This window comes from Pteropus medius, unplaced genomic scaffold (genome assembly GCF_902729225.1).
Source record: "Pteropus medius unplaced genomic scaffold, Ma_sr-lr_union100, whole genome shotgun sequence".
Classification (NCBI taxonomy): domain Eukaryota; kingdom Metazoa; phylum Chordata; class Mammalia; order Chiroptera; family Pteropodidae; genus Pteropus; species Pteropus medius.
The window spans coordinates 395,267-420,231 of record NW_024340699.1 but is presented as its reverse complement, the minus strand read 5'-3'; the positions used below and the strand labels follow the sequence as shown (position 1 = coordinate 420,231).

Genomic DNA, 24,965 nt, shown 5'->3' with positions numbered 1-24,965 from the left:
GATTGGTAGTAAAAGCCATTTTCTTGGTATAAGAGACATTCAGTTGGGTCTGAACATCCTCCGATGACCTTAAAAGTTGCATCTGACCTCTAGGACCCCAGAGATTTCACAAGTCACCACGTCTTCCTCTCAGCCTCTGGTCATTTCAGTGAGACACACAAAGGCACCCTTGAGTTTTTAAGTGCATTGAGGGTTCCTGTGTCTTAGACATTCCTTGTCTTATGCATACAGGTGACCAACACCCCTGAAACCCCACGGAAGCCCTCCCAGCCTCCTCCTCGGCCCCCTCAGGACTATCTGCATGGTGGGCCCCCACCCGTGCCATTGTCCGCACACCTCATCAGGGCTCCTAGGAACTCCCCAGGGGCCGGGTCCCAAGTCGAGAGGAAGGAGTCATCCAGGGGACCTCCCCCAAGCCGGCCAGTGCCCCCTGCACCAAATTGCATCCTCTCCCAGGTAAGTGGGTTCTTGGCAACCCTCCCTGGGGGCTTGCTTTTAAGGCCATCGGCTATGGGGAACGACCGAAGCTGGGAAGATGGAACTCATTGAGTCTGAGCTGACTGCCTTTTCTGCTTCTGGTAAATACAGGCTGAGAGCAACGAGCATGGGGAAATGTAGTCCCCAGGAGCCCCTAAACTACAGAGGATTTTCTCCCTGGTTGGCCTATTTTATGACAAACCTCTACTCACCTTCCACCCTAAATTAACTTTTTTCCATTCTCCATGGTCTTTTTCTCTCTAGGTTTTTGCAAGTGCCGCTCCTTCTGCCTGATACATTTCCTTCCTTTCCAATGCCCAGCTCCTCTTCATCCTCAGATCTCTTCTTAGCTGCCTCTTCTCTCAAGTAGTTTTCTCTGACCCCCGAAGCCTGAGTTTGGTGGCCCTGTAGTTCTCTCATCATCGTAATTATCCCACCCAATTGTACCTGTTAGTATCATCCACTACTCAGGTAGTGTGACTGAGTCATGGACCATGATGCCTTGCTCATTCGAGGCGCAGGTCAAGGGGCAGGAGGCTGTGGGAGGCGGGAATGGGGTCTGCACGCCCCTGCCACTGGTGCTCTTCGGAAGCAGAGCCACCCTGCCCAGCTGCCTGTTGACCTGGCGTGTCGTGCTCCAACGGCTCCTACTGTATCTTTTGGCAGAAGCTCCTGCAGCACAGACCCAGGTGTTTCCAGGGCGATGGCTGGGCCTGGTGCCTGTGTATTTTGGTGTGACCCCTCAGTGAGGCTGGGGACTTGCTTATTTTCCTCCTGGGACTGCTTTTCTTGGGTATGGTCCAGAGGTTTCCACTGGGGCCCAGGCCTTCTCTGAAGCTCAGGACCGTGGGCTTGGGGCCAGGTCTTGCAGGGCCATCGGGACATGGGGCAGTGTCACCGTTTGCCAGGTTTGGTTCTCTGCTTTCCCATCCAGGGAGGGTTGGGTTGGGAAAAGCCTTGCAAGAAGGGAGGAGAATGACTGACAGAGAGAGAGAGAGAGAGAGAGAGGAGGCAGGAAGAAAGGGAGAGGAGCCAAAGGAGGAGAGAGAAGGGAGGGGGGAGAGTACATTAGTCTGCTGGGCAGCCATGACAAATACCACAAGCCTAGTGGCTTAAACAAAAGGAATTTATTTTCTCACAGTTCTGGAGGCTAGAAGTCCAAGTTCAAGGGGTCACTATGTTTGGTCTCTTCTGAGGCCTCTCTCCTTGGCTCCTCCCATGTCCCCATATGGTCCTTCCTTTGTGCTTGAGCACACGTCTCCCTGTGTGTCCAGATTTTCTCTTCTGAGGACACCAGTCAGATTGCATTAGGGCCTCGTTTTAACTTGATCACGTCCTTAAAGGCCCCGTCTCCAAAACATAGTCCCATTCTGCGGTACCAGGGTTAGGGCTGCAACATATGAACTTCAGGGGGGGCACAGTTCAGCCCATAACAGGAGAGGAGAGAAAGAGCAAGAGGGGAGAAAGCAACACGCAGAGAGACGGGTATGAAGGGAGAACAGAGGAGCAGGAGCAGAGAGGGAGGGAGCGGTCTGTTCAGATGACTGTTCCTAAAATACCCACTGCGGAGGCTTGGTCAGCGAAAGTGATGTCAGCCTCACCCCAAGGCCCCGAGCAGTCAGTTGAGGTGGGGGCGGGGCACCAGAGACAGGGGTGTTGTAATTTTAAATAAGATGGTCAGGGGAGGCCTTACTGAGAAGATAACACATGAAGCTAATATAAAAGCAGAAAGGAAAGGATTTCTGGTCATTGTGGCCTCCATAGACAACCAGCCTTTTTTCAGTTTTACTCGTACATGTGTATATCCTCTTATTGGAAAAATTTAATGTTCACCTGGGCGACCCCCCCTCCCCACTCACTCCCCTTCCCTGACCTCTGTTAGCGGTTTGACCTGTATCCTTCCTGACTTTCTTCTGTACGTGTATATTTACACTGGGGCAGGGAGAAAGGGCCATGGTGACTTATTTCATGTAAACTACCTTCTTAGCTTGTATGTCAGCTTGCCGCGACTCCTGATCATCTTTCCACGTCAGCACACATCAACCCACTTCGTTCTTTTTAAATGCTGCATCATATGTCACTGTATAAATTTAGTAACTTGTCTATTGATGGAAAGTTTGGTTATAGTTTTTATTTTATTTTTTATTTCTTTGCTGTCACAGGGCTGCAGGAACATCCTTGCAATTTCATTTCTGTGCATCTGAGAAACCAGTACTCTAACATGAGTAATAGGGAGCGGAATTATTAGATCAGAAAATGATTATTTCTAATTTTAACAGATACTGTCAAATTGCTCTCCAAAAAGGGCTTTTTCCTGAGCATTAAGATGCACATGTACACAATTTCTTTTTTAAATGAGACCATATAGTATAGTATATCCCTTTTCTCACCTGATTTTGACCTGTAATTGTATTGGGAACATTTTCTTTCGAACAGGCCCCTCTGGCCTTTGACTAAGGCTTGTGACTTTCTCCCCAGGACTTCTCCAGGCCTCGGCCACCCCAGAAAGCACTTCCAGCTAACCCAGTGCCAGGCCGCAAGGCCTTCCCCAGGCCAGGCGGTGCCTCCATACTGCTGCCCGCTGCTGCCAGCCCTGGGCAGTCCCGGCCCCTGGTGCCACCTGCCCCAAAGGTGAGTCTGTGGAAGCTCTCAAGGTAAAAGCCGAAGCCACCAGGCTCCAGGGAACAAGACTGCGGTTGAGAACCGGAGGCGTTCATGCTTCCTGAATTTCCAGAAAAAAAGCCAAGGACCAAAGCTTAGTGTTCCTTAGTACCTGCACGACTGCCCATTAAGGGGGTGATAGGGTTTCTGGTTTCGTGAAAGATGTTGCCCTAGAGCCTGAGCTAGGATGGCTTTACAGCTGGATCTGCAGCTGACCAGCAGGGTGGCCCTGAGCAAGTCACCTTCTTGAGTCTTCAGTTTCCTTTTCTAGAAAGAGGCAATAAGCAGCAAAGCCAGTCCCCTTAGGTGGCCGTGAAGGTCAAGGCAGTTAATTTGTGTGAACTGCCAGCCTGTGGTAGGCTGTGCACAAATGGCTCCTCATTACCTCCTCCCTGGGCTGGTGTGCTCTCCGGCTGCCAGTCCTCGGAGTTGGGCAGAGGAGGTGAGGGAGCTGGCCAACTGCCCTGAGTTCCCAGGAGGCCCTGGGGAATCTGTGGACCGAGCTGCAGCTTTTGGGGAGAAGGAAGGGGATGGCTTGTCAGCTCTGGGTCAGGGGACCAGCATGCAGCAGGGCTTATGGTCTGGATGAGCAGACATGTCGACAGACTTCTGTGGGAAACCATTCTTCGGAGCCGACTGGCTATCTACCCTTCCAACCGGTCAGAAGCAAGGGGCCAGCTCCCCACTGACCCCACTGATCAGCAGGTAGCTGATGTCTCTCTCCGCCCCTTCTCTTTCTTCCCACAGTTTCCTGAATATAGACCACAGAGGGCTGGGAGGGTGACTGGCTCGAGAATCAGACCTGTCTAAGGTGCTGCTCCTTTTCCTCGAGGACTCTGAACAGCATGGAATCTGGAAGAAGCCTGTCTGGCCGCCTCTGAGTTCCTCCTTCCCTCCCCACTCCTCCCAGAACTGCCGCAGATCCGAAAATCTCCTTCTTGACTCAGTGCCTCCTCAGCCTCCTTGGAGGCCCAGAGGGACCCCTGTCTGATAGCATCCAAGTGTTGTTTTGTGCAATATACAGCCCCGGGGCGGGGGGTGGGGGTAGGGGGCACGGCGCAGAAGAGGATGGATGGCGGCTTCTCCTCCACCCTCCCTTCAGCTGGCCCCTCACCTCGGAGGTGCCGGTGGAGAAGGCCCAGGCTGTCTGAGCCGCCGAGTCCGGCTGGTAAAAGTCCCATTTAGCCCTCAGGCCAGGACTGAGCCTGGAGAAGCCACCCATCCTCGTCCTGTGCTGGGGGTACGCATGAGAGCTTGCCATTGCTTCTGTCTTCCTCGAAGGTCCCAGGCAGCGGAGGCCGGCTACCTGCCCATCCCTTTTCGCTCTGAGATTGAGAGGGGTCAAACCAGCCACGGCTGTGGCCCTGCCCAGGGCTGGGTTGAGGTCACAGCTTCTGGCTTCACGGCCGCATGTGAACAAGTCGAGTCCCCTCCCCGCCCCACCCCTCTCAAACACCCGTACCCCCTTATTCACCCGGGTCCCTCTGACTCAGACAGGTACTATTTGTAGACAGTATGGACAGCAGGGGGAGCACCGGGCCTCCTCTGAGCCGCGATGCCAAAGGTTCCGCCTCCCGCAGTGTTCCCGGTTGCCCTCTGCTTTCCCTTCTGCACTGTCCAGGTGCCCCATGGCTTCGACTTCTCCTCCCCGCTTGGCCCCACCCAGTCTGGTGCTGTGGAGACTGGACCCTCAGCAGTCCCGACCTCCTGGGGACCTGGTGCTTGTGACCTGTACGTCAGTGTCCTGCCTCAGGGGTTGGCCCCTGGGTTTCCTATATTGGTTCTCAAGAGCGTCCGCCAGAGTAGATTTGGGCCGTGGCTATGGGTGCGTAGCTGCATTTTCCGTTGTGTTTCGCGAACTCAGCAGGGTGAGGGTCTTCCCCTGACTCCTTGACCTAAATCTAAGTAAGGCCCCCAGCAGATGTTCCAGGGAGTAGACACCCTAGAAAGAGAAACCCCAGCCTGTCCCTAGGTCTGGTCAGTGACTCGAGGCAGGCCCGTTGCCATCTGCGCAGGGAGCAGACCTGTGTCTGTCTGGAGGTCCCTGGAGAAGCAGCGGTCAGCAGCCGTGCTGGAGCACGCTCTGAGCTGGGGCTGCCCAGGCTGTTCACGGGCCACTTCCTTGTGTTCTCTCCTCCGGTCACTGCCCCCATCTGGCCCTCATGGAAGGAGAGCTCAGAGCAGTTGGGGGATGCCACAGCCGTGGGTCCTGTCCCCCGCCGGAGCCGGGAAGGAGGGTCGTGCGGTGCTCTGCTGACATGGACGGCTTGTCACTGGAATGTTCTCTAGGGCTGTCTCTCGCCCCCCTAGAAAGGTGCCGTGTGGCTGGGGGCTCCCCACTTCCTTCTGTGAGCACTTGTTTGCTCTCGAAAACCTCAGTGTAAGGAAGAGGCTTGAGCTTTCGCTCCGCAACCGCCACCCCAGTTCTCTGCACACAGTGGGTGCTCAATAGATGTTCTTGGGTTTGTAGACAAGGGGGAGATTTGGGAGCTACACCTGGGGACACACAAGGGGTGGATTAGAAAGATCTCAGGAAAATGAGGTTCTCTTCCCTCAGGTAGTAGCGATATTCACGCCCCTGTCTCCCCGACACGGGCCCTGGTTGTTCCCCCGCCCCCCATAGCTGATCTCTACCTTCTCTGCTGCCAGATTAAGTCAGGGGACAGCTTGCCATTTACGTGTGCTACTCCAAAGGCCCCGGGTCTCAAGGCCAGGTCCCAGAAAAGTAAAGGCGAAAACAAACCCCCCACACAAAGTCACCCTTGAAGCCAATCCCATGCTCCACAGCCGGTCCTGTGGCTTGTCCAGCTTTTCTCCCTCACAGCCGGAGACAGAAGGCTCTAAAGGGAAGATGCCACCACCATCGTGGCGACCTGAGCCTTCCAAACAGGAAATCTGCCCTCCCGGAGCCATTCCGGGGAGAGCCCCGGGCCGTTGCTTTCTTGTTGTTTGTGTTTTCCATCACCACCTCCCCTTGATCCCATAAAACTGTACTGTGAACTGGAAGATGGTTGGATTTTTAAAATTTGATAAGAGACTTTGGCACCCGGTTCTATTTACTATTTTCACTCCTGGCTCTGTTCAGGGAACCGGGCATCGCCAGTCCGGTAAGGCCGAGGCCTCGGAGCAAGACCGGCATTGAGGTGCCCCCTCTTCCCTCCTGTGCCCATGTGCTGCTTTGAGGTGACAAAAATAAATATGGACTTAAGGAAGGAGGGACTTTATGCAAAAGGATTACTGCAAGACTGGGACAGGGAACACTGCAGTAGGGGAAGGGGCTGTGGCAACAGGGAGCATGCTCAGACAGCTGCTGCTGCCAGCGTCCCACGGTCAGAACGCGGGGGCCTTTTCTTTTGTAGGAAGAAGTGAACCTGGCTAGAAAGAAGCGCGCTCAGGGACCGCCTTTGTGCTCATCCTTTTTGGGCAGGGGATGTATGTTGGCTCAGGCTGAGGGTGGGTCCCAGTTCAGGTTCAGAGTCTGATGGAAAAAAAAAAGAGGCATGTTGGATGGAGTTAACCAGCCGTTTGTTCGGATGGAGATGGATATAAATTTTTTTGAAAGCTAATTTAGCCTGCCAATTTTATAACCCTGGAAATGTTTTTTTCCTCAGAGCCTGGAAGTCATCTCTGATATGTAAACCTCAGGGGACCTCAAGGGGAGATAGCGTCTGGCTCCCTGTCTCAGTGGGAGATTTAACCCAGGCTCCAGGCTCCCAGTCATAACTACCTGCTCGCCCTGGGTTCTTTTTAGCCTTCTTTCCTTCTCCCTATAAAAGAAAAGCTCCTTTCTGCCCCAGCTCTGAGATGCTTGCAGACCTTAAAGCATTGCAGTAGCCCCTTCTCCCTAAATGCACTGGTCCCTTGCCATCTCTTGCAATAATCCTTTTGAATTAAAGCCTCCCTTTACTTAAGCCCAAATTTGTTATTTGGCAGAGGGGATGGGAGACTTACCTATTTAAAATTGGGAATCAGTTCTAAAGTCAGCGATTATGTTAAATGCGTGTGTAACAGCTCTGCTGGACACCTGTGACAGCCAAGGGGGTGCCGACTGGAAAGGTGCTAAGAGGGGTTCTGCAGAATCCACGCCAAGCGCCCCTGAAGTTACCCTTCCCCGCATCTTCTCACACCATCCGCTGTGTGTATGTATGTGTCTGGGATCCAGGGCAATGTGAATTTTCTTTTATTTGGGAGATTTTTCATTGAAAACAGATCCTCTTCTTTCTCGTCCACCTATTAATTGTTTACAATATTGTACATCTATGCAAAATACTTGAATGGGCAATAGTGCCTTTTTTCCTTATTTGTATTTAATTAAAATAAATTGTAATTTGAAATGTCCGGTTTGGCAACACTTGTTTGTTTTAACATCCTATTGCTCAGCCTGGAGAGGATCTGTCACACGAGGACTCTTTGAGGAAGCGTGTCCACAATGACTATCAGTAGGCCATAGTGGAAGACCTTGAGCTATATAGACAGAAGCCTGAGTTTCCCCAGGACCAGTCAAAGGGGCTGTTTGTCTTTGCATTTGGACATGGGCTGGTCTTGTTGATCCTGGGATTCCCTGATACGTGTTTAGGAGACAGATGAGCCCCTCTGTCTCCGCCTCACCTTACTGCTAGTGATCACACACTTCAGAGAGGGGAGGACTTGCCCCAGGTCTGTGGGGCTCGGTGGGCAGGTGCAGAGGCGGGACTGGGGGTGGGTGTGCTGTTCTACTCCAGAGCCCTGTGTGATGACCGCTCACATCCATTACTGCGTCCCAGTCCGAAAAAAGGGTCCTGCCCTCATTCTCTCATCTGATCCCCACTTCAGTTTTGAGGATCTCTAAGAGAGATGGAATCATAAGAACCATGATAGCAGGTAACATTTACTGAGTCCTTAACACGTGCTAGACACTGAGCGCTGCTTTATCCCATTTAATCTTCCCAAAAGCCCTGGGAGGGCTCCGTGATGTCTGACTATACGTTTCCAACTTCACAGTGATGAGTCTGTCTAAGGGCATCAAAGGCATCAAACACAAATGCCCTGACTACTAAAATGCCTGCTTATGAAATCAGCCCCGACCCAAACACCCCTGTCAGCCTAACACTGTCATCTAATCCAGCTCCATTGGATCCATCTTTTGGCCAGTCTCTGGGTTGATGGTCACAGATCGGTCAGTAGCATAAGACACAGAGCCTGGTTGGACAGACCTGAGTTCAAATCCGGCTCTGCGGCTTACTAGATGTGTGAAAAAGAGTAAGTTCCAGACCTCTGAGTCTCCTTTTACCTTACAAGTGAGACCGATACCTACCTCACAGGTGTCATGATCATTATTAGTGAAGGGCTCTGTGTGAAAGTGCCCAGCCGTGCCTGCAGGGGCTAGGCGCTCAGAAACTGCTGACTGCGTCACTTTTAGAGTGGCTATGCGTAACATGCTGGGGTTCTATTAGGATCTGTCCTGGGTTGAGAGCTGCCCCCCACGAGAGTTTGGGCAAAGAAAGACTAGTGGAAATGGCGTTGTCCTTCATTCAATAAATGTTTTTATGCGTGCCAACTATGTGCTCAGGATACCCGTCAGGGCCTTCATGGGCGCCCTGTACTATGAGGAACAGAACTAAGCCAGCTCTCACGGGGGGACAGCACAGATGACAAGAACAAATGAACAGGGTAATTAATATCAGACTAAGCAATTGGGGACAAATTTAGTCTTTGGAGAGATACTGCATGGTGGTTAAGACTGTAGGCTCAGAGCCAGACAGCAACTTCAACTCTTCCTGCGTGATTACTAAACTTCCCTGAGACCCTTTCCTCATATATCAAATGGAGATATATCTGCCTTGGGGATTTCTGAGGACTTAAAGAGAGAATTCACGTGAAACTCTTAGCACTGTGCCAGGCTTCTACTGAGGGCTCAGCCATTAACAAGGGGTGAGCATCTTCTATGGACTTTGTTCTCAAAACGGCCTTTCCTACTCTAGCGAGGTCTGTGAAAACCACTGTAGGGACTTCCTTGGAAGCCACAACCCTCCAGAGATTGGGGACTGGCTTCCCACACTAGAGGAGCCAGTATAATTGTTCCGGGTCCAAGGAAGGCTAAGACGCAAGTATAAAGTAAACACACTTGAAGGTCTTTATTCTCTACCCTGCAGATCACTGCCATCCTCAAGATCCAACATGTTGCATTGATTTTAGTTACAGACAGATCCACATTCATTAAAAAATAAAGATTTGAGGCTGGAGGTGCAGGACACCAGCCTGTTGGTCAGCTGAGCCTTTGGCACTCCAAGGCCAGCAGGAGTTTGGCCCGGGCTTGGCTGCGCTTAGGGCATAGGATGTAAACACAGGGCGCAGGTATGGGGTTACACTGCGAGGCGCTGCACCAACTTGGAGGCTGAGTTTCAGGTCTCTCTACAGAGACACTGGCTCCCTACTTCCCTTTCAATGGTCCTATACCAACTCCCACTCTCCCTCAGCCAGAAAGAAGACAGGGAGGGAAGGGTTTCAATTTTATCTCTTTCCAGCTGCTCTTGCTTTTTGAATACCACTGGCCGGATGTGAGGGGACGAAAGGCAGTCCCCAAAGCAGGTGGTGTTGGAAGCATCATGACACACTGCTTCCCAGGGTGGGCAGTGCATCAGTGGAGCTGGGGACTAAATGGCGATCTGGTCAACAGACAGAATGCACCCCTGCCAAGCCTACACCCCACTTGGTCACTGAAGTTCAAAACTGGTCCCACTGGCCAAACCCCTGAGGCTGGAGCCCAGAAATGACCCAGAGCCCTCTCTACTGGGGGTCTTGGTTAGGCACCAGGGTAAACACAAAAGTTAGCCCGTTTCCAGAGAGAGCGTGGCTGCTACCTGCCAAATTCTGACTTTTCTTGTAACTCTCCCCACCTCCCCGCATCATACTTTGGTTTACTCCTTGAGGAAAGGAAAGTCCATTCTTCCAAGTTCTAGCTTGACAGGGAGCTTTTAAGAGCAGTGCGACTGCTAGTCTCTTCCCATCCTGAGGCAAAATGAAACACTGCGTATTTCAGAGCTTCGCCGCAGAGCATCTTCTGTTGTGGTTGTTGTCACCTTGTTTTGAGTTCTGAGATAATTGCCTGAATGTCTCAGTGACTGGTTCCTTAGGATGTATGTAGAGAGGGCAGGGGCGGGCGTGGGCATGGAGTGACCGGGAACAGATGCTGACCTCTGGGTGGGGGTGCTCGGGGAAAGGGGCTGGCCGAAATGTTTTCCTGAGACATCAGGTGGCTTTCACAGTAAGAAGGTCAGCTGAGGTCCTGCTTCTGTCTCCGAGGAGCTCGTGGCAAAACCAGCAAGATGTTTTTTCACTAGTCACGTCTCTGTGGCCTCTGGATGGCGAGGCATGGCGAACTGCTCTCCGGGCCTCAGGGAGCCAGCTTCGCTTCATCCTTGGGCTAAGGAATGAGTGCTAAGAATTTCCTGACAACTAACATCCAGGGAAGTTCTTAGACTGTGCTACATTCAACGGTCAAACTCTGTCTTCTTCCCCACAACAAAGAGACAGCACCGAGGAAACGAGTGGGAAAGGAGGTCCAGGGGACCTGCGTGAGTAGGGCATTTGGTCACCGAGGCTGTGTTTCCAGGAAGTCCTGCCACCACCACTCCCTAGGGAGGGATTTTTCTCCTGGAAACTGTGATGAGGTATAAATGAATGTCTCAGAAAAGAAAGCCTGTTGATAACAGTTGTGCTCAAATAACCAGGGGGCTCCGAAATCGAGAAGCCAGGCTGTACCCCAGGCCCCATCCTCTAACTCACTTATTCCAAGCTTTATGAATGGGTTATAAATACTTTGGGCTTTTCTTCTGGCGATGGGGTCCTGGAGAGTTCTATATTGTCCACAAGGACATTCTTGTCTTCTAGTCTAATGACAGTGGGCTCTGGGGCAGGGGTGGGGGGTGGGTTTTTGTGCATGTGGGGCAAACTGGTATGGCTGATGTTCAGGTCTTTGAAAGCATGGAGCATGAACACACCCAGGATGATCGTGACGAAGCCAGAGAGGGTGCCCACAATGTCCACAGTGGACATGCTGTACCACTCCTTGAAGAGGATGATGGAGGAGGTGACCACGATCGTGGTGAAGAACACGTAGTAGATGGGGAACACCAGGGAGGTATTGAAAATGTCCAGCGCCCTATTGAGGAAGTTGACCTGAGTGCTGAGCGAAAGCGCCAGGATGAGGGACAGGATGTAGGGGAGGGGGTGCCGCACGACCGGCATCCCCTGGAAGAAGTTCTTAATGGTGATGCCCAGACCCTTGACAGCAGACACGGAGAAGGCCCCGATCACAGAGCAGATGACGATGTAGACGAGGATATTCCTCTGTCCGTAACGCGGGGCGATGACGAAGATGAGGATGAGGCAGAACACCAGCAGAAGCACGGCAAACACGATGTACCCTTCAGGAGAGGAGGGACACAGGTGAACCGAAAGGCCGCAGTTTCCTCATTTGTAAGATGGGGCTAATAATAAGACCCTCCTCACGGAGCTCTCTTTGTAAGATTAAATGAGGTAGTGCGTGCTGTAAGACTAAACACATCCCCCCAAAATTCACATGCTTAAACCTAATCCCCAATGGGATGGTGTCAGGAGAGGCCTTTGAGAGGTGATTAGGAATGAGAGGAGAGCCCTCATGAATGGGACTAATACATTTATAAAAGGGACCCCAGAGAGCTCCATCGCCCCCTCCACCATGCGGGACACAGAAGATGGCTCTCTGTGAAGCAAGAAGCGGGCCCTTCCCAGACACAGAATCTGCTGGCACCTTGATCATGGGCTTCCCAGCCTCGAGAACTCAGAGAAATAAATGTCTGTTGTTTATACCCAGTCTACGATATTCTGTTACAGCAGCCCGAACTGACTAAGACAATGCATATAAAGCATTTAGAACAGTGCCTGGCACATAATAAACGCTCACTAAGTGGCATCGGTATATATCAGGCGGGGAAGCCTGTAAACCGGTCTCGGAACCAGCCCCTTTTTCCTTAGCCTGTCTTCTCCTCCAGGTGGCAGCACCTGAGATGCTCCGAACCCATCGCATGCTTCATCCCCCAGTGCTTTCCTGCTCACCCGGGGGCTTGGAGCCTACCTGTGTCTTTCATCTTGGCAGCCATCTCAATGACAGTGGTGACCTTCTCTTCCTCGGGGGCGTGTATCACCATCACTGTGCTGCCAGTCACACAGATGACACAGCCCAGCTTTCCCAGCAGGTTCAGACTCTCTCCCAGGAAATAGGAGGAAAGGATAGCGCTGCACGTGGAAATGGGAGACGAAACGCGGGCTGAGCAAGCGCTCACGGACAGCCACGGGTCAAGACTCACCACTCGCTCCCGTGGAAGCTTTCCTGGACTTTCCAAAACCGTTTGAAATAGAAACCTACGTACGGGAGGGTTCCAGTGTGCGCTGGAGGAACTGGTGACATACATACATGTGAATTTCTTTCATTTTAGAGACTAAAATATTCCCAAACAGGAGAGTTGGAAGAGCCCTTCAAAGCACTCTTGTCTAAGTTCCTACCCAATGAGGGCATTTTCTCCTAACATTGCAAACAGAAGGCTTTCAGCCTCGGCTTGTATACCTCTGGTGGCCAGCAGCTCACCCCTTCACAAGGCAAATTAATACATTATAGGTGCATTCTAATTATTCACCAAAAATATGATAATTTCTACTCACTCTCCCATTTCTATTCTTGAGCCATACAGAACAAATCTATTCCTTTTTCCACTTGCATACGCCAATACAAACAGCCACAGTGACAATTATAGGCACTGTGTCTAGGGTATACATTACGTACAAAGGGAACTTTCCACATATGATCTGGCTACCTTCTCACAACTCTTTGAGAAGTAAGATATACTATTTCCATTTTATAGATGAGAAGACTGAGTCTCACGGGAGTTAAAATAACTCAGCGAGATCATATGACTGGTTAGTCACAGAGCCAGGATTTGGGTCCTATTCTGTCTCATTATAAAGCCTGTGGTTTTCCCTCTACCCTCACTGAAGAGAATTCTTGTGACTTCTCCTGAGTCTCCTCTTTTCTGGGAAAAATACCTCCAGTTCCTTCCTGTCCCTTGGTGATGTGATTTTCATTCCCCTCACATCTAGACAAACCGACAGAGATGAGGGAAGATGGGAGGGAAATTGAGCAAGACAGGTATGACTGCTGGGGAACACCTCTGGTTCCTTACTAAAGTGGTATTAGTTTAGGGTAAAAATCTGTTGGCTGACCTAGGACCCAATGAGCCTCGAAAGTCCTCGTCAGAGGTATAAGAGAGGGGATTGTTGTCCAAGCTCCTCTGGATGTCCCTCGTCTCTCCGCTAAAACTACTCAAAACATTTTACCCCACAAGGCCCGTTCGAGAGAGTCTGGTGGCATTAGCTTAGGCAGAGGTCACACCCTGGAGGATTCTCACCTCTCCCAATTTCCCATGGGTGGGAATTTGTAGACTAATCAGCGATACAATAATGGCATCACCGCTACATCAGCGAACTGTCATGTGAGTCACGGCTCTGTTTGTTTGTTTGTTTGTTTGTTTTTTGTCTGCATAAATGTTGCAAAATTGTCATCAAGATGGTAAAACGAAACAGAGGAAATTAAGGGTACTGAGTATGGCTGGCTGGAGCCATTTAGAGCCAGCTTCAAATGGGGCTTTCTCTCATGTAGCCCTTGCAGCAATGCCTTTGGGTAGGCGTCATTAGCATCTCCACTTAGCAGACGGGCAAACTGCCGCTTAAGGTGGTGAAGTGACTTGCACATGGTAACGACTAAGTGGCAGAGCTAAGGTGAGGAGGACTCGGAGTTTTAATTTAGGACTCGAGCTTTTAACTTGTACATTTCTCCTACTGAGGCACTAAAACCCTGACATAAGACATTAGTCCTGGTAACAGTGGAAGCCCTTCCAACCGGCTTGGGCTCAGCCTGCCCCTCCATTGCATGGTCAGCCGAGGGGATGGATGTTAGAGCAACCGGCAGCAAACAATCCAAGGAGCCAGAGCTCTGAACAGCACACTACCTCTTTCTGGGAGCTGGGACCAACCCGGGTCCCTGATTGCAAGTGGTGGTTGACCCCACTTGGAAGTTCCAGACTTCAACAAACTAAAACTAGGAAAGAGCCAGATACAGCAAAAGAGGTGACAATAACCTTATGAGGACACTCAGAGCTCCCAGAGGTGTGATGACTGTCGCAGGAGCAAATGCGTAGGCCCCAAAGTTGGCAATTTCTCCAGCAGCCACTAGAAAATTAAGAGAGAAAAGAGATTGGTTTGACTCTGATGCCCCATCTCTAGCCCAAGTGAATCTGGGTAGAGATGGCTTTACTCAGTGTTCGACCATTCACAGAATCCCAGACCAGCATTCCTTTAAATCTTGATCCTTATGCTCTCTCCCTGGAGAATCTTATCAGAAGTTCAGGCCCAGTCCATCCTAATCAAATCCTCCCATTTTAAAGATGGGGAAGCTAGGCCAATAGTTCATGGTCACATGGCATGGCTGTGAGTAGATATCATGTTGTTCTAGAAGTCTCCTGGCTTCTAGTCCAGGCATGTCTCAGAGACTGTCGATGTTTGGTCTGTATCTTTAAGGTTAAGCTCTAGAAAATATTAATTTTCAAATAAAGAAATGGTTACAGTTATCGATTCTCCATGTACCAATTGGTCCATAGAGTTATTTTATCCATCAGAACTATGGATAATCTAGACTGACCGGCAGGTGGTTAGAGAGTCAGACATTCTCAAAGGGCCTAATTTCTCCCCATTTGAGTTTCCAGTTTGCAGATTCCTGCAAGTGCATTTTCTGTCTCTGCTGGTGGAGAATGATCTGGGTCTGCCTTTTGAAAGCAGGTGATGAATAGGATAGCTCTGGCTAAGACTGGAATCAAAACCTGACTTGAGGGATTATAAATGGAAAGCCGGCTCATTTTCCATCCAAAAGAATTCACGTTTGAAAGCCAGGGAGGGTGAGTAGAAAGCGGGAGGAAATGTGCGAATGTGCAAACTTGAGCAAACCTTAAGTGGCAAACCAGCCATGTTCTAAGTGAGTCAACGAATTGCCTGTGGAATGGGGGAAATTGGCTTAGGAGTCCCATCTTCTACTATACAGAAATCCGAGAGACTCCAACGGGCAGTGCTATCTCCCCATATTTCGGGGGAAGTTGAGAAATTCCACCTTTATTATTACCAGCTCTGTATAAACCTCTCTGGGACAGATACTTCATGAATGAAAGACCAACTTTGGGTAGAGAAAGTGATTTGAGATACAGGTAAAATGTTCTACCAGCAAAGACTGTCAAAGTTTTCTGCTTAGGAATCTGGGCTTCAGATTCATACTGTGCACAATAGAGCCAGAAATAACCCCTCCATCCCTCCTTTTATCTCTGCCTCTGCCATCAATAGGTCCCTGTCGTTAGCAGCAAAGACCCCCACTTACTGGTGAGAAAGCCAGCCCACCACATTGCATCTTTCAGGTAGCCATAGCCTCCGTCCACTGTAGAAAGAAATGAACACAAAGTTAGAGCTTGGCTATACTTTCTCAGGTACCTCTCCTGTCTCTATCTCTACTCCATCATTTCTAAGGGTTCAATATATGTTAGTTGTGGTTAGTCCTCTAGGCTTGCTCCTGGGACAGGTCATCTCTGAGCTGGTGTCCTTACTTCATATATGCACCCTGACCCTTCTGAGCCCAGATGTAGATCCAGTTGCTTATTTGATATGCCTTGGATCTCTCACAGGCACCTCAAACTATGTTCTAAATGGAACTCTTGATTTTAAATGCTCTGCATCCACCCACTTAATGAAACTCAGTAACTGGCACCTCCATGTATCTGGTTGCTTAAGCCAGAAACCAGGGGATCACCCTTGCCTCCTCCCACTCCTCCACCTTCTGCAGGCAGTCCACTCTGCTCACTCTGTCTCCAAAAAGTGTCTCACATGTGTCCACTCCACTGCCACCACCCAACGCCAAGGCACTATCACCTCTGGCCTGGGTTGAGGCAATAGCCTCCTTTGGTTCCTTTGGCTTCCTCTCGTTCTTTTATAATCCATTCCTTTCATAGCAGACAGAGGTCTTTTAAGAATGTACCTCAGATTATGTCATTCCTCAGTTTAGAGCTGGCCAATGCCTTCCAATTACTCTCGGGATAAAGACCAGAATCCTTAACAGATCTGTTCATGGTTTCGACCCTGCTTACCTCTCAAAAGGCATCTCCTGCCACTCTTGTTACTATAATCTGGCCATTCGGGCTTTCTTTCAGTTCTTCAAAAAGAATGAGGTCTTTTCAGCCCTAAGCCTTTTACATGTGTTTTTCCATGTCTGGAATAGTCTCCATAATGATATTTGTCTGAACCTACACTCACTCTACGGGGCTTGGCTTGAATGTTGCTGCCCCTGAGACCTGCCTCCCTGACCCCTTCTATCATTCCCCCTTGGGGTTCTCTTTCACCACACTCAGTTCTTCTCCTTCATGATGCATTATTTATCATGTGAATTATTCTATTTATTTTCTGGCCTCCCTCCCACTAAATTGGAAGCTCCATGAAGCCAGAAATTGTGTCTGCTTTGTTCACATAGTGGACTCAGCCTGGGCCTAATCCGTCCTCAATAATAGTAGCAATAATGATGATGATGATGATGATGATGATGATGATGGAATAGGTTTTAGACAGTTCTGTAAAAATCTGAAAATTGTATGTCATTTTTTGTGAATTCCAATCTTTTATAAGGTTTTTAGGTTTTTAAAGGAGTTAAAAATCTCCCATAAAGGTTAAGAGCATCTTCCTCTTAAGGGTTGAAATCTCAGAAAATTAAATTGAACATGTCCAAACTTGAACACATCATCTTCTCATAAAACTACTCCTCCTGCATTATTCATCTCAGAAAACAGCGCCCTCATCTCCCCAGTTGCTCAAGTCAGAAAGCTGTGTCATCCTTGACTCTTGTTTTCACCCTTCCCTTGGAGCCAGTCGACACCAAACCCTGTTATGTTCTACCTTCAAAAGCTATCTCTGGACTCCACCGCTTGTCCCCATTCCCACTGCTCTTTCCCAGGCCCAAAGTTCAATTGTCTCTCTCCTCTAATTGGTATCCTGGCCTCCAGTCTTATCCCCTAATCCATTCTACACTCGGGGATCTTCCCAGATCATAAATTGGACTATGTCACTCCCCTGCCTAAGGCCTTTCAGTCACTTACAACTGCATCCAAACTCTGGAGCCCAGTTTGCAAGACCCATCATGACCTGGCCCCAACCCCATTTCTTGCCCCTCGGTGCTCCAGCCATCCTGAACTAATATCACTCATGCTCTCTCACGTCTGAGTCTTTGCACGTGCTGTTCTTTCTGCCTGGAACAGTATGTCCACCTCTTTCCCCCTTTACCTTGCTACCTCTTCATTATTTAGGTCTCAGCTTCCAGATCGCCTCTACAGAAAAGCTCCCTACCCTGCGCCCAAGCTTGGGCTTGACGCGCCCCTTCAAAATATTGCCTTAGCTTTCTAGTTTCCACACGACAGACCTTAACATGCTATGGAACGACTGCCTATTGACTTGCTTGTCTCTCCCACGATGTGTAGCATAGCACCTGGCACACAGCAGGTGCGCAGTGAACGATAATCAAAGAATGAATTCTTTTACACGTGATTCTATTTCTCAAGAATTGTGTCATGGATATACATCTTATTTTCCAAGCAAGCAAACCCCTGTGGACAGAGACTCAAAAATTCTTCTGTAGCCTATAAGAGAGCTCAATCTGATAGTGAGTGAGGGCGCACTAGGGCCTGATGCTATTTCGGGCAGAAGCATTTGTATTCCCATTTCATGAGAATTTGTGACTTGCCTACGATGACACGATTGGTTAGAAATAAAACCAGCAGACCTGGAGTTTCTCTTTCTTGGCCCTGACACTGTTCCCTATCTTCACCCCAATTAACTGATCATGGCATTCTCAGGATATCCTGGATTATAAAGGAAGGTCTCCTGTTGGTGGACCGGATCCCAGTGGGGTTGACAATGAGCCTTGTGCCCATCTAGGCAAGACTCTCCAACTGCTGCAGTGGCCCCTGTGAAGGGAGGTTCACAGGGCTGGCTGAGGGCTCAGCTGACCAGCGCCTCACCCCCACCCACCCCCCAGGAGCCTACCAGCCCGGGTGGCCCCTGAGGCCACCAGTCGCAGGAGGCCTTTCTTCTTGAGGATGACACTGCTGCCGATGAGGAAGCTGGAAAGGAAGGCCAGACCCAGGCCGATGTAGAAGCTGTACTTCTGCATGAACTTCCCCTGCCAGCTGTTAGAGGTGACATTGCTGGGCACCTGGGAGCTGAGGTCACCGACGACCTGGCACAGGACTTGTTGGGAGGAGCAGTATAGGGTAATCAGGGAACCTAGACGGGAAGACCACGGCGAGAGAGTCACGCTGGGGACATTTGCACACTTTAAAAATATTAGAATTGAGCACTGTTTCAGACCCCATGCTTCAGCTCCTGGGGGTGGGGGGCTCCATCCACACACTGGACCCCCACCTAAAAATAACAGTTAACGTTCACTGAGTGCTTACTCCAAGCTAGGGCTTTATTTGCATGAACTCATCCACTGTTTACAACCACCTGTCAGATCAGTGCTGCCCTTAAATCCCACTTCATAGATATGGAAATGGAGGCCATGAGAGGTCAGGTTGCTGTCTGACTCCAGAACTCTAGCACGGAACCTCTCAGCTACACTGATGCCGCACGAGCTCTTAGGTGCCACCGAACCCACCCTCCCACCTTCCATGGGAACCCCTTCCCAGCCTCTGGGCATGCGGCCTCCAACAGCTCAGGATCGCAGAGGCTTCTCCACTTACGCATCCCTAACTCCAGCCATGATGAAGACCGCTGACAGGTAACAGGAGACCATGAGGTTAGAGAGTCCACAGCCCTTTCTAGGCTGGAGGATGATTAAATCTGAGTGTCCGGTTTGTTAGAACTGACCATTCACAGGACTTACTTCTAAGACCTCTGGTGCTTGTGGTCAGTGGCTGGGGCCTATCTTCCGGCCTCAGGGGGATGTGTGTCCCTGTCACCCCATGCAGAATCTGTCTTTACTTTGCTTTCCAAGTCCTACAGTCTGTGAGAGTCTGAATCAGCCCTCATGCTCCAGAGCCAGCCCACGATGGTTTCCCTTCTGGCACAAATACCAAGGACAATGGGACAGAGTTGGACGTGAGGGGCCGACCCTCAGTCAGAACAACTAAGGTGCCTGAGTTTAAGGACACAGCACAAGGCAGAACCAGCAATCCTCCAGGGCCAGCGCTCACATGGCCCCCTCTCTGGGCTCTCTGTGGGCCTTCCTGCCATGGAAAGGGCACAGTGACCATGTCCAGGGTTTTAGCTGAAGGAACTGGGACCCTGAGAAGTTCAGTAAGCTGCCCAAGGCATTGGTGGTAAGTGGTGAAGCCAGAGTTGGACCCCAAGCCCATCTGACGCCAAAGCTCATGGTCTTAACCACCATACACGCCTCACAAAACAGTGGGCAAAGAGGGCGGGGTTTCATTAGGCCGCTTGAGGGCTATTTTAAAATATGATTTTGTTACCAACATTCAAAAATCAGGAGATTTCCCCCGAAAATTCAGCTTTCAGTTCCCTTACTGGGTATACCTCTCCAATGCAACAAGTGGCACCACCGAGCAGTGTTGCCCCCCCGCAACCCACTCACACACACACAGGATATGCTCTCTGTGATGCCCCAGGGTCCATACTCAGCTCCCACGAATCATGTTTGTTACATGCTCAGCCCCTGAGGCACTTGAATTTGTGGCCTCTGGCGGTAGTAGGTCTTTTCTGAATTGTGTATCATAAAGATCCAGCTCCTGTTCCAAAGATGTAAGCCTGGGCCGGGCACTGTTCCTTGGACCAAGCTAGAACTCTAGGCCTGCAATGAAAGGGTCCCAAAGCCCAAGGTCAGGCAGCCCTGGCTGTGGCATACCCAGAGCACAGAGCAGCATCTTGGTGGAACTAAGTAAGTGCAATGCTGACTTTTCTTCCACAGCACAGAAGCCTGGGATGGCAGAGCGAGGCCTCAGAAGGGCAGCCCATCTAACTCTCTTACTTTCAGCTGGGGAAACTGAGGCCCTGAGAAGGGGAAGGATTGGCTCGTGTCACACAAAAACCCAATGGCAGCTGGTTCTGAACCCACCAAGGGACACCGATGTGTCTTTTGCAGTGGGAGATCTCTCTTTCTGACACGGGTGTCACAATCGAGAAAACTCATTCTGACTGTTCGCTCCTGTTCTTCATCTAGGACAAGATCAAGTCTGGGGAGTTCCCTGAACTCAGGAAGTGAGCCAGAGTCTCGCAAGGTGTGAGCCAAGGAGGGTGACTGGCAAGGAGAAGGTCACGCCCACTCCGTGCCTGTCCCCTGCCCTCCTGGAGGTGCTTCTCCAGCAGGTGGAACCAAAGGGGGTTTGGCTGTTTTGGGGAGGCCTGAGTACCCAACAGCACAGCACCCTCCATGGAGTCAAGTTCTCCCATAGGGATAAAAAGAAAAAGAGAGGGCTGATGGCTGGAGGAAACCCAGGTCTGAGGAAGATGTTATCTGACAAACGAGTGTTGTGCTGGATGATTCCTGCTTCTCTTCCGGAACATGCTGCGACGGGGGAACATTCTTCCCCAGGGGAAGGCAAGGCTGAAAACAAACCACCTCGTTGGTCAGGAAACCGAAGCCAGCCAACACCCGACAGTCCAGCTTCGAAAGCTTCGTTAGAGAAGAGAAGTTAGAGCAACGGGAAAATCCCACGGGCGGCAATACCCAGAAGAAGCAAGAAAGTGGAGTTGAGCACTGTGGTAGGAGTCAGGTTTTCAAATCCAAGAGCCAAATTCTGTATATTCCATTTCCTTAAGCAAGTTATCAGACTTTTCAGAGCCTCAGTTTCTCAGAATACCAACAGAATGGAGACAGAACGATAACGATGTCTACTCGTCTACAAGAGACGTGTTAAGGATTAAGTGGGATAAGTAAGCATTTCAGGCCAAGTCCACTGCCCCGTTCATGGTAAGAAGTCAGGGGGAAGAAGCGGGGAGTCTTTCCTTATCTTTTTCCCGGTTGTTCTTTGCCGCCTTTTTCTAAACAGCCTGTGTGGTTTAGGGGTGCCCCTCTCTGCCTTTGGTGGGCCCCAGGGAGACAGCCAGACCTGGGCAGGTACTAAAATCTGAAGCAACAATATATAAAAAAGAAATCCGAGATCCCCCAACCTTTAAGTCGGCCTGCTGCAAACAGTAATGCCCGCCGCAGCCCCCTCCCTTCCTGTTTGGCCCCCTTTCTCCCATTATTGCCCCCTCAGCCCCAGCTCCCCAAATGGGGAAGCCAGCCAGAATCCCGCTCCTTCCCAAGACAGGCCTGAGAACTAGGTGGGGGACAACTAGTGCTGAACCCCTGCCTTCCCCCCCCCAAACCTCTGATAGGAGAGGATGCGAAGGAAAGGAGTTACGGGGAAGGAAAGGCTCAGCAGTCCCCCGGTCCCCTCCCTGCCCTCACGCACCGTTCTCGCAGCTGGCATTGCTGGCGGGCGGCTCCATGGGGCTCTGGGCACACGCACCGACGCGCGCGTGGACGGCGCCCCCGGCTACCCGGCTCCGGAGCAGGTGACCGAGACTTGGCGTGGCGGGCGTGTGAGAAGCTGCCGGGGTCGGGACCTAGGGGTGGGGAAAACGACGCGCCCCAGAGGGGGAAGGTCGACGGGGAGGAGTCACTGGAGTCTTGGGCAACTCCAAGGGCCGGGGGCTCAGCGCTCCAGCTGCCCGAAGAGGGGCGCACGCCCTCTCGGGGCGCGGAGGCTGCCCCACTCCCCGCGAGGGAGTCACCGCCCCACGCCCCAGGCAGACGATGAGGAGGTGGGCGGGTCCTAGGCGCCACCCCTCTGCGAGGTCGGGACTGGCACCCAGTTCCCTCCCCAGTGACAGAGCCGAAGAGCACCAGGATGGTCAGAGAGAAGAGGGCAAATTTCTGGTCAAGGTGGGAACGTGGGGAGTGGAAGAGACATTGCTACCAGATGGGGCTCTCTCTGGCGGGGGGCCAGGGGGAGGGGTGTTTGTGTGGGGGGGGGGCATCAAGGACCAGGGTTTTTACTTCCTGCCTGCCTCCCTGCCTTGTTCATTCATTCAGCATAGATCTGATCTGTGCTGGGCACTAGCATACAGCAAGCACGTAGTAGGTGTCCAGTAAATGGTACTATTTGTGGAATGAATGGATGGCAGAAGCTTGGTAAATTGAATGAAAGAAGAAAATGAAGTGATTGGAAGCCAAAATGAATCAGACTTAGCTCCTGTCCCTTAAGCGCCTGATATATTAATGGGGGGGAAATGGGATCAACTTTCTAGAGATGGGTGCTTTCCAAATTACCAATAAAAAAAAGGGGGGTGACGGAAAATATGTGTTAACTGTTGTATAACAGGAGAAACAGAAGACAAGAGAGGTAGAGTGTGTCCCTGTGGCCCGGCCTTTTTAAATTATGTTGCGGATACAATGCATTGTGCCAGAGCTGAGCCCAGATCCTGAGAGAGAGACACACACACATGTGTTCACACATTCAGTTTTGCACGTTTGTGATTTGTGGAGCTGCTACACTTTTGGATACAGGGCTGGGCCCTCACGCCCAGAGTTAAGGGGCAGTACTGAGTCGCCCCTGTGCTTTGAGACAGGGCTTTTCAGAGTTAGGAGAATTTCATGTTTTAGAGCCGTGGGCTAAGGTGTGTGTATGGGGAGGGGGGCTGGGATCTACTGGAGGGCCTTCCATCCTCTCTCTCCCAGGCTCCCCATTTGTTCTAGAAGGGGAGGGCCTCCCCAGCGCTGCCATCCAGTGCATCCTGGGAGTGCAGACATAAAGGGCCCCATTGAACTGCAGGCTCCTCGCTGCTGTCCTGACAAAGCCCCTTTCTCCCTGAGTCACAATAGCCCTGTCAGGCAGGTATCAGAGCCTGCAGCACTGTCTCCCCAGCAAAGAACAACAGGGTTCACTGTCTGTCATAGGCTCAGTCTCCCAGGGAGGGCGGGCAGCTTAGGAAGAGTCTGATCAATTGGGACAGATGGGCTCTGTCCTTAGCCATCCAGGCACTGATGAACCAGCCACATCTCATTTAGCCAATCATTCCAAGATGAGCAGAAAAACAAATATATCAAAACCCCAATTCCTAAAAACTTGGCTTTTCTAAGTGCACGCCTAAATGTTTTATGTTATAGAGCCACAGTGTCCCAGATGCATGTGGCTATTGAGAACTTGGCTAATCTGAACCGTGCTATACTGTACACGTAAGGCAGGTCCTGTTAACATTTCAGGCTGGATAATTCCTTGTCGTGGGGGCTGTCCTATGTATTTGTAGGATGTCTAGCAGTGTCCCAGGATTCTACCCACTAGATGCCCACACACACCTGCACTACTTATCCCACCTTGTGACAAACAAAACCATCCCAGACAATTGCCACAATCGCCCCAGGTTGAAAACTATCCAGATTTCAAACTTAGTAAGAAAAAAAAAAAGTGTAAAATGTCTCATTAACAATTTTTGGTATTGGTGGCATGTTGAAATGTTAATATCTTGGATACACGGGTTAAATAAAATGTTATTAACATTAATTTTCTCTATTTTTTTTTTTACTTTTTATAAAGTGACTACCAAACCATTTAAAATTATATATGTGGCTCACATTATATTTCTATTGGACGGTGTTGTTATAAAGGAAGAAATTGAGGGCCAGAGAGGGAAAACGACCAGCAGAAGGTCCCAGAGCAACAGAGAGGCAGAGCCAGGGCCCCCCTCAGGTTTCCAGACTGGCACCCCAGACCCCCTGCACTGCTCCACAAAGCAGCACTGCTGAAAGAAAATCCAAAAGTCAATGCACTATGTGTTTCCACTGTGGAAAGAGCCCTGGAGGAGGAACACAGAGCAGAGACATGAGTAATACGAATACCATTTATAGAGGGCTTGCTATACGTTACATGCATGCTCTTTTAATCTCTGCAGCAACCCTGGGAAGCAGGTTCTATTAGTGTCCCCATTTTTCAGATAACCGAAGTGCAGTGAGGATGCTCAGTCCGTAGGTCAAGAAGCCAAGAATCCAATGCAGACACTCTTTGTGATGCTACACAGACTGCCTTGTGGTCCTCGGTCTAATAACATGCCATGAGATTTGGGTAGGTCGCTTCTCCTGGCATTCCCATTCCAGGTAAAAGGGCTGGGCAAGAGGTAGCTTGCAGTCCTTTCCAGCCTTGCAGAACTGGTATTCTGGGCAGGGTGGGAAAGGATAGATGGTTGTCACCATCTTCAGGCTGACCTGGAATCATGGGAATCTGGACAGTCGACATGCAGAGGCCAGCCTACCCTTCTCTAGACGGGTCCCCAGGATGACTGCTGTCTTCACAAAGTGCTTTATCGTCATCAGAAATAATGCTTGGAATGAACACAGCTACACTCAGACTGGCTCTAAGAAGAGCACCATGCCTGGTGATGGAGTCCACACTAACTGTCGCCAATAACAACTGTTAAAACGACACAATATTACTGACTTCATCCTGTGTGTCCTAAGCACTTTGCGGGTATTGGCTCATGTGGGCATTATGCCTTACTCTGGGTGCCATTTTAAGTCCCATTTTACAGATGAAGAAACTGAGGCTCAGAGAGGTAAAGTGACTTTCCCAAGGCCACACAGAGCGGTAAGACAAAACTTGAAGCTGGGATTGTGTGTCCCCACAGCAGCTCTCTTAACCAATGCGGTGGTTTGAGGAGGCCAGAGCCTTTTTCCCAGACCTCTTCCTGGCCCTGCTCTGCATGGTGTGGCTGAGAAGACTGGGGCTGTCCAGAGACCA

At 50.6% G+C, this 24,965-nt stretch overlaps 2 protein-coding genes across 2 annotated transcripts in view; one reads left to right on the top strand and one right to left on the bottom strand.

Annotated features, from left to right (window-relative positions):
- Positions 1 to 7,476, top strand: part of ADAM19 (ADAM metallopeptidase domain 19) — a 75,203-nt gene extending 67,727 nt beyond the window's left edge. Inside the window, exons 21-23 of the mRNA XM_039876543.1 lie at positions 232 to 456; positions 2,956 to 3,108; positions 3,886 to 7,476. Of these exons, the coding sequence (XP_039732477.1) occupies positions 232 to 456; positions 2,956 to 3,108; positions 3,886 to 3,948 (441 nt within the window). The 3' untranslated portion in view covers positions 3,949 to 7,476. The remainder of the gene's footprint in view (positions 1 to 231; positions 457 to 2,955; positions 3,109 to 3,885) is intronic.
- A 1,751-nt stretch (positions 7,477 to 9,227) lies between these two features.
- NIPAL4 (NIPA like domain containing 4) lies at positions 9,228 to 21,956 on the bottom strand. Its single transcript, XM_039876574.1, has 6 exons — positions 21,645 to 21,956; positions 18,274 to 18,513; positions 15,572 to 15,628; positions 14,289 to 14,379; positions 12,233 to 12,393; positions 9,228 to 11,543 (listed from the first exon to the last, which is right to left on the bottom strand). The coding sequence occupies exons 1-6, from the start codon at positions 21,679 to 21,681 to the stop codon at positions 10,915 to 10,917; spliced, it is 1,215 nt and encodes a 404-aa protein (XP_039732508.1). The 5' UTR covers positions 21,682 to 21,956; the 3' UTR covers positions 9,228 to 10,914.
- Between the last annotated feature and the right edge of the window lie 3,009 nt (positions 21,957 to 24,965).

What these genes read in the sequence shown, in the direction of transcription:
- NIPAL4 (XM_039876574.1), bottom strand. Translation starts at nt 21,681, where the DNA reads ATGGAGCCGCCCGCCAGCAATGCCAGCTGCGAGAACG. An exon ending in CAATGCCAGCTGCGAGAACG is followed by an intron (nt 18,514 to 21,644) that starts GTGCGTGAGGGC and finishes CTTCCCGTCTAG; the next exon opens with GTTCCCTGATTACCCTATAC. An exon ending in GTGGGCTGGCTTTCTCACCA is followed by an intron (nt 14,380 to 15,571) that starts GTAAGTGGGGGT and finishes TTAATTTTCTAG; the next exon opens with TGGCTGCTGGAGAAATTGCC.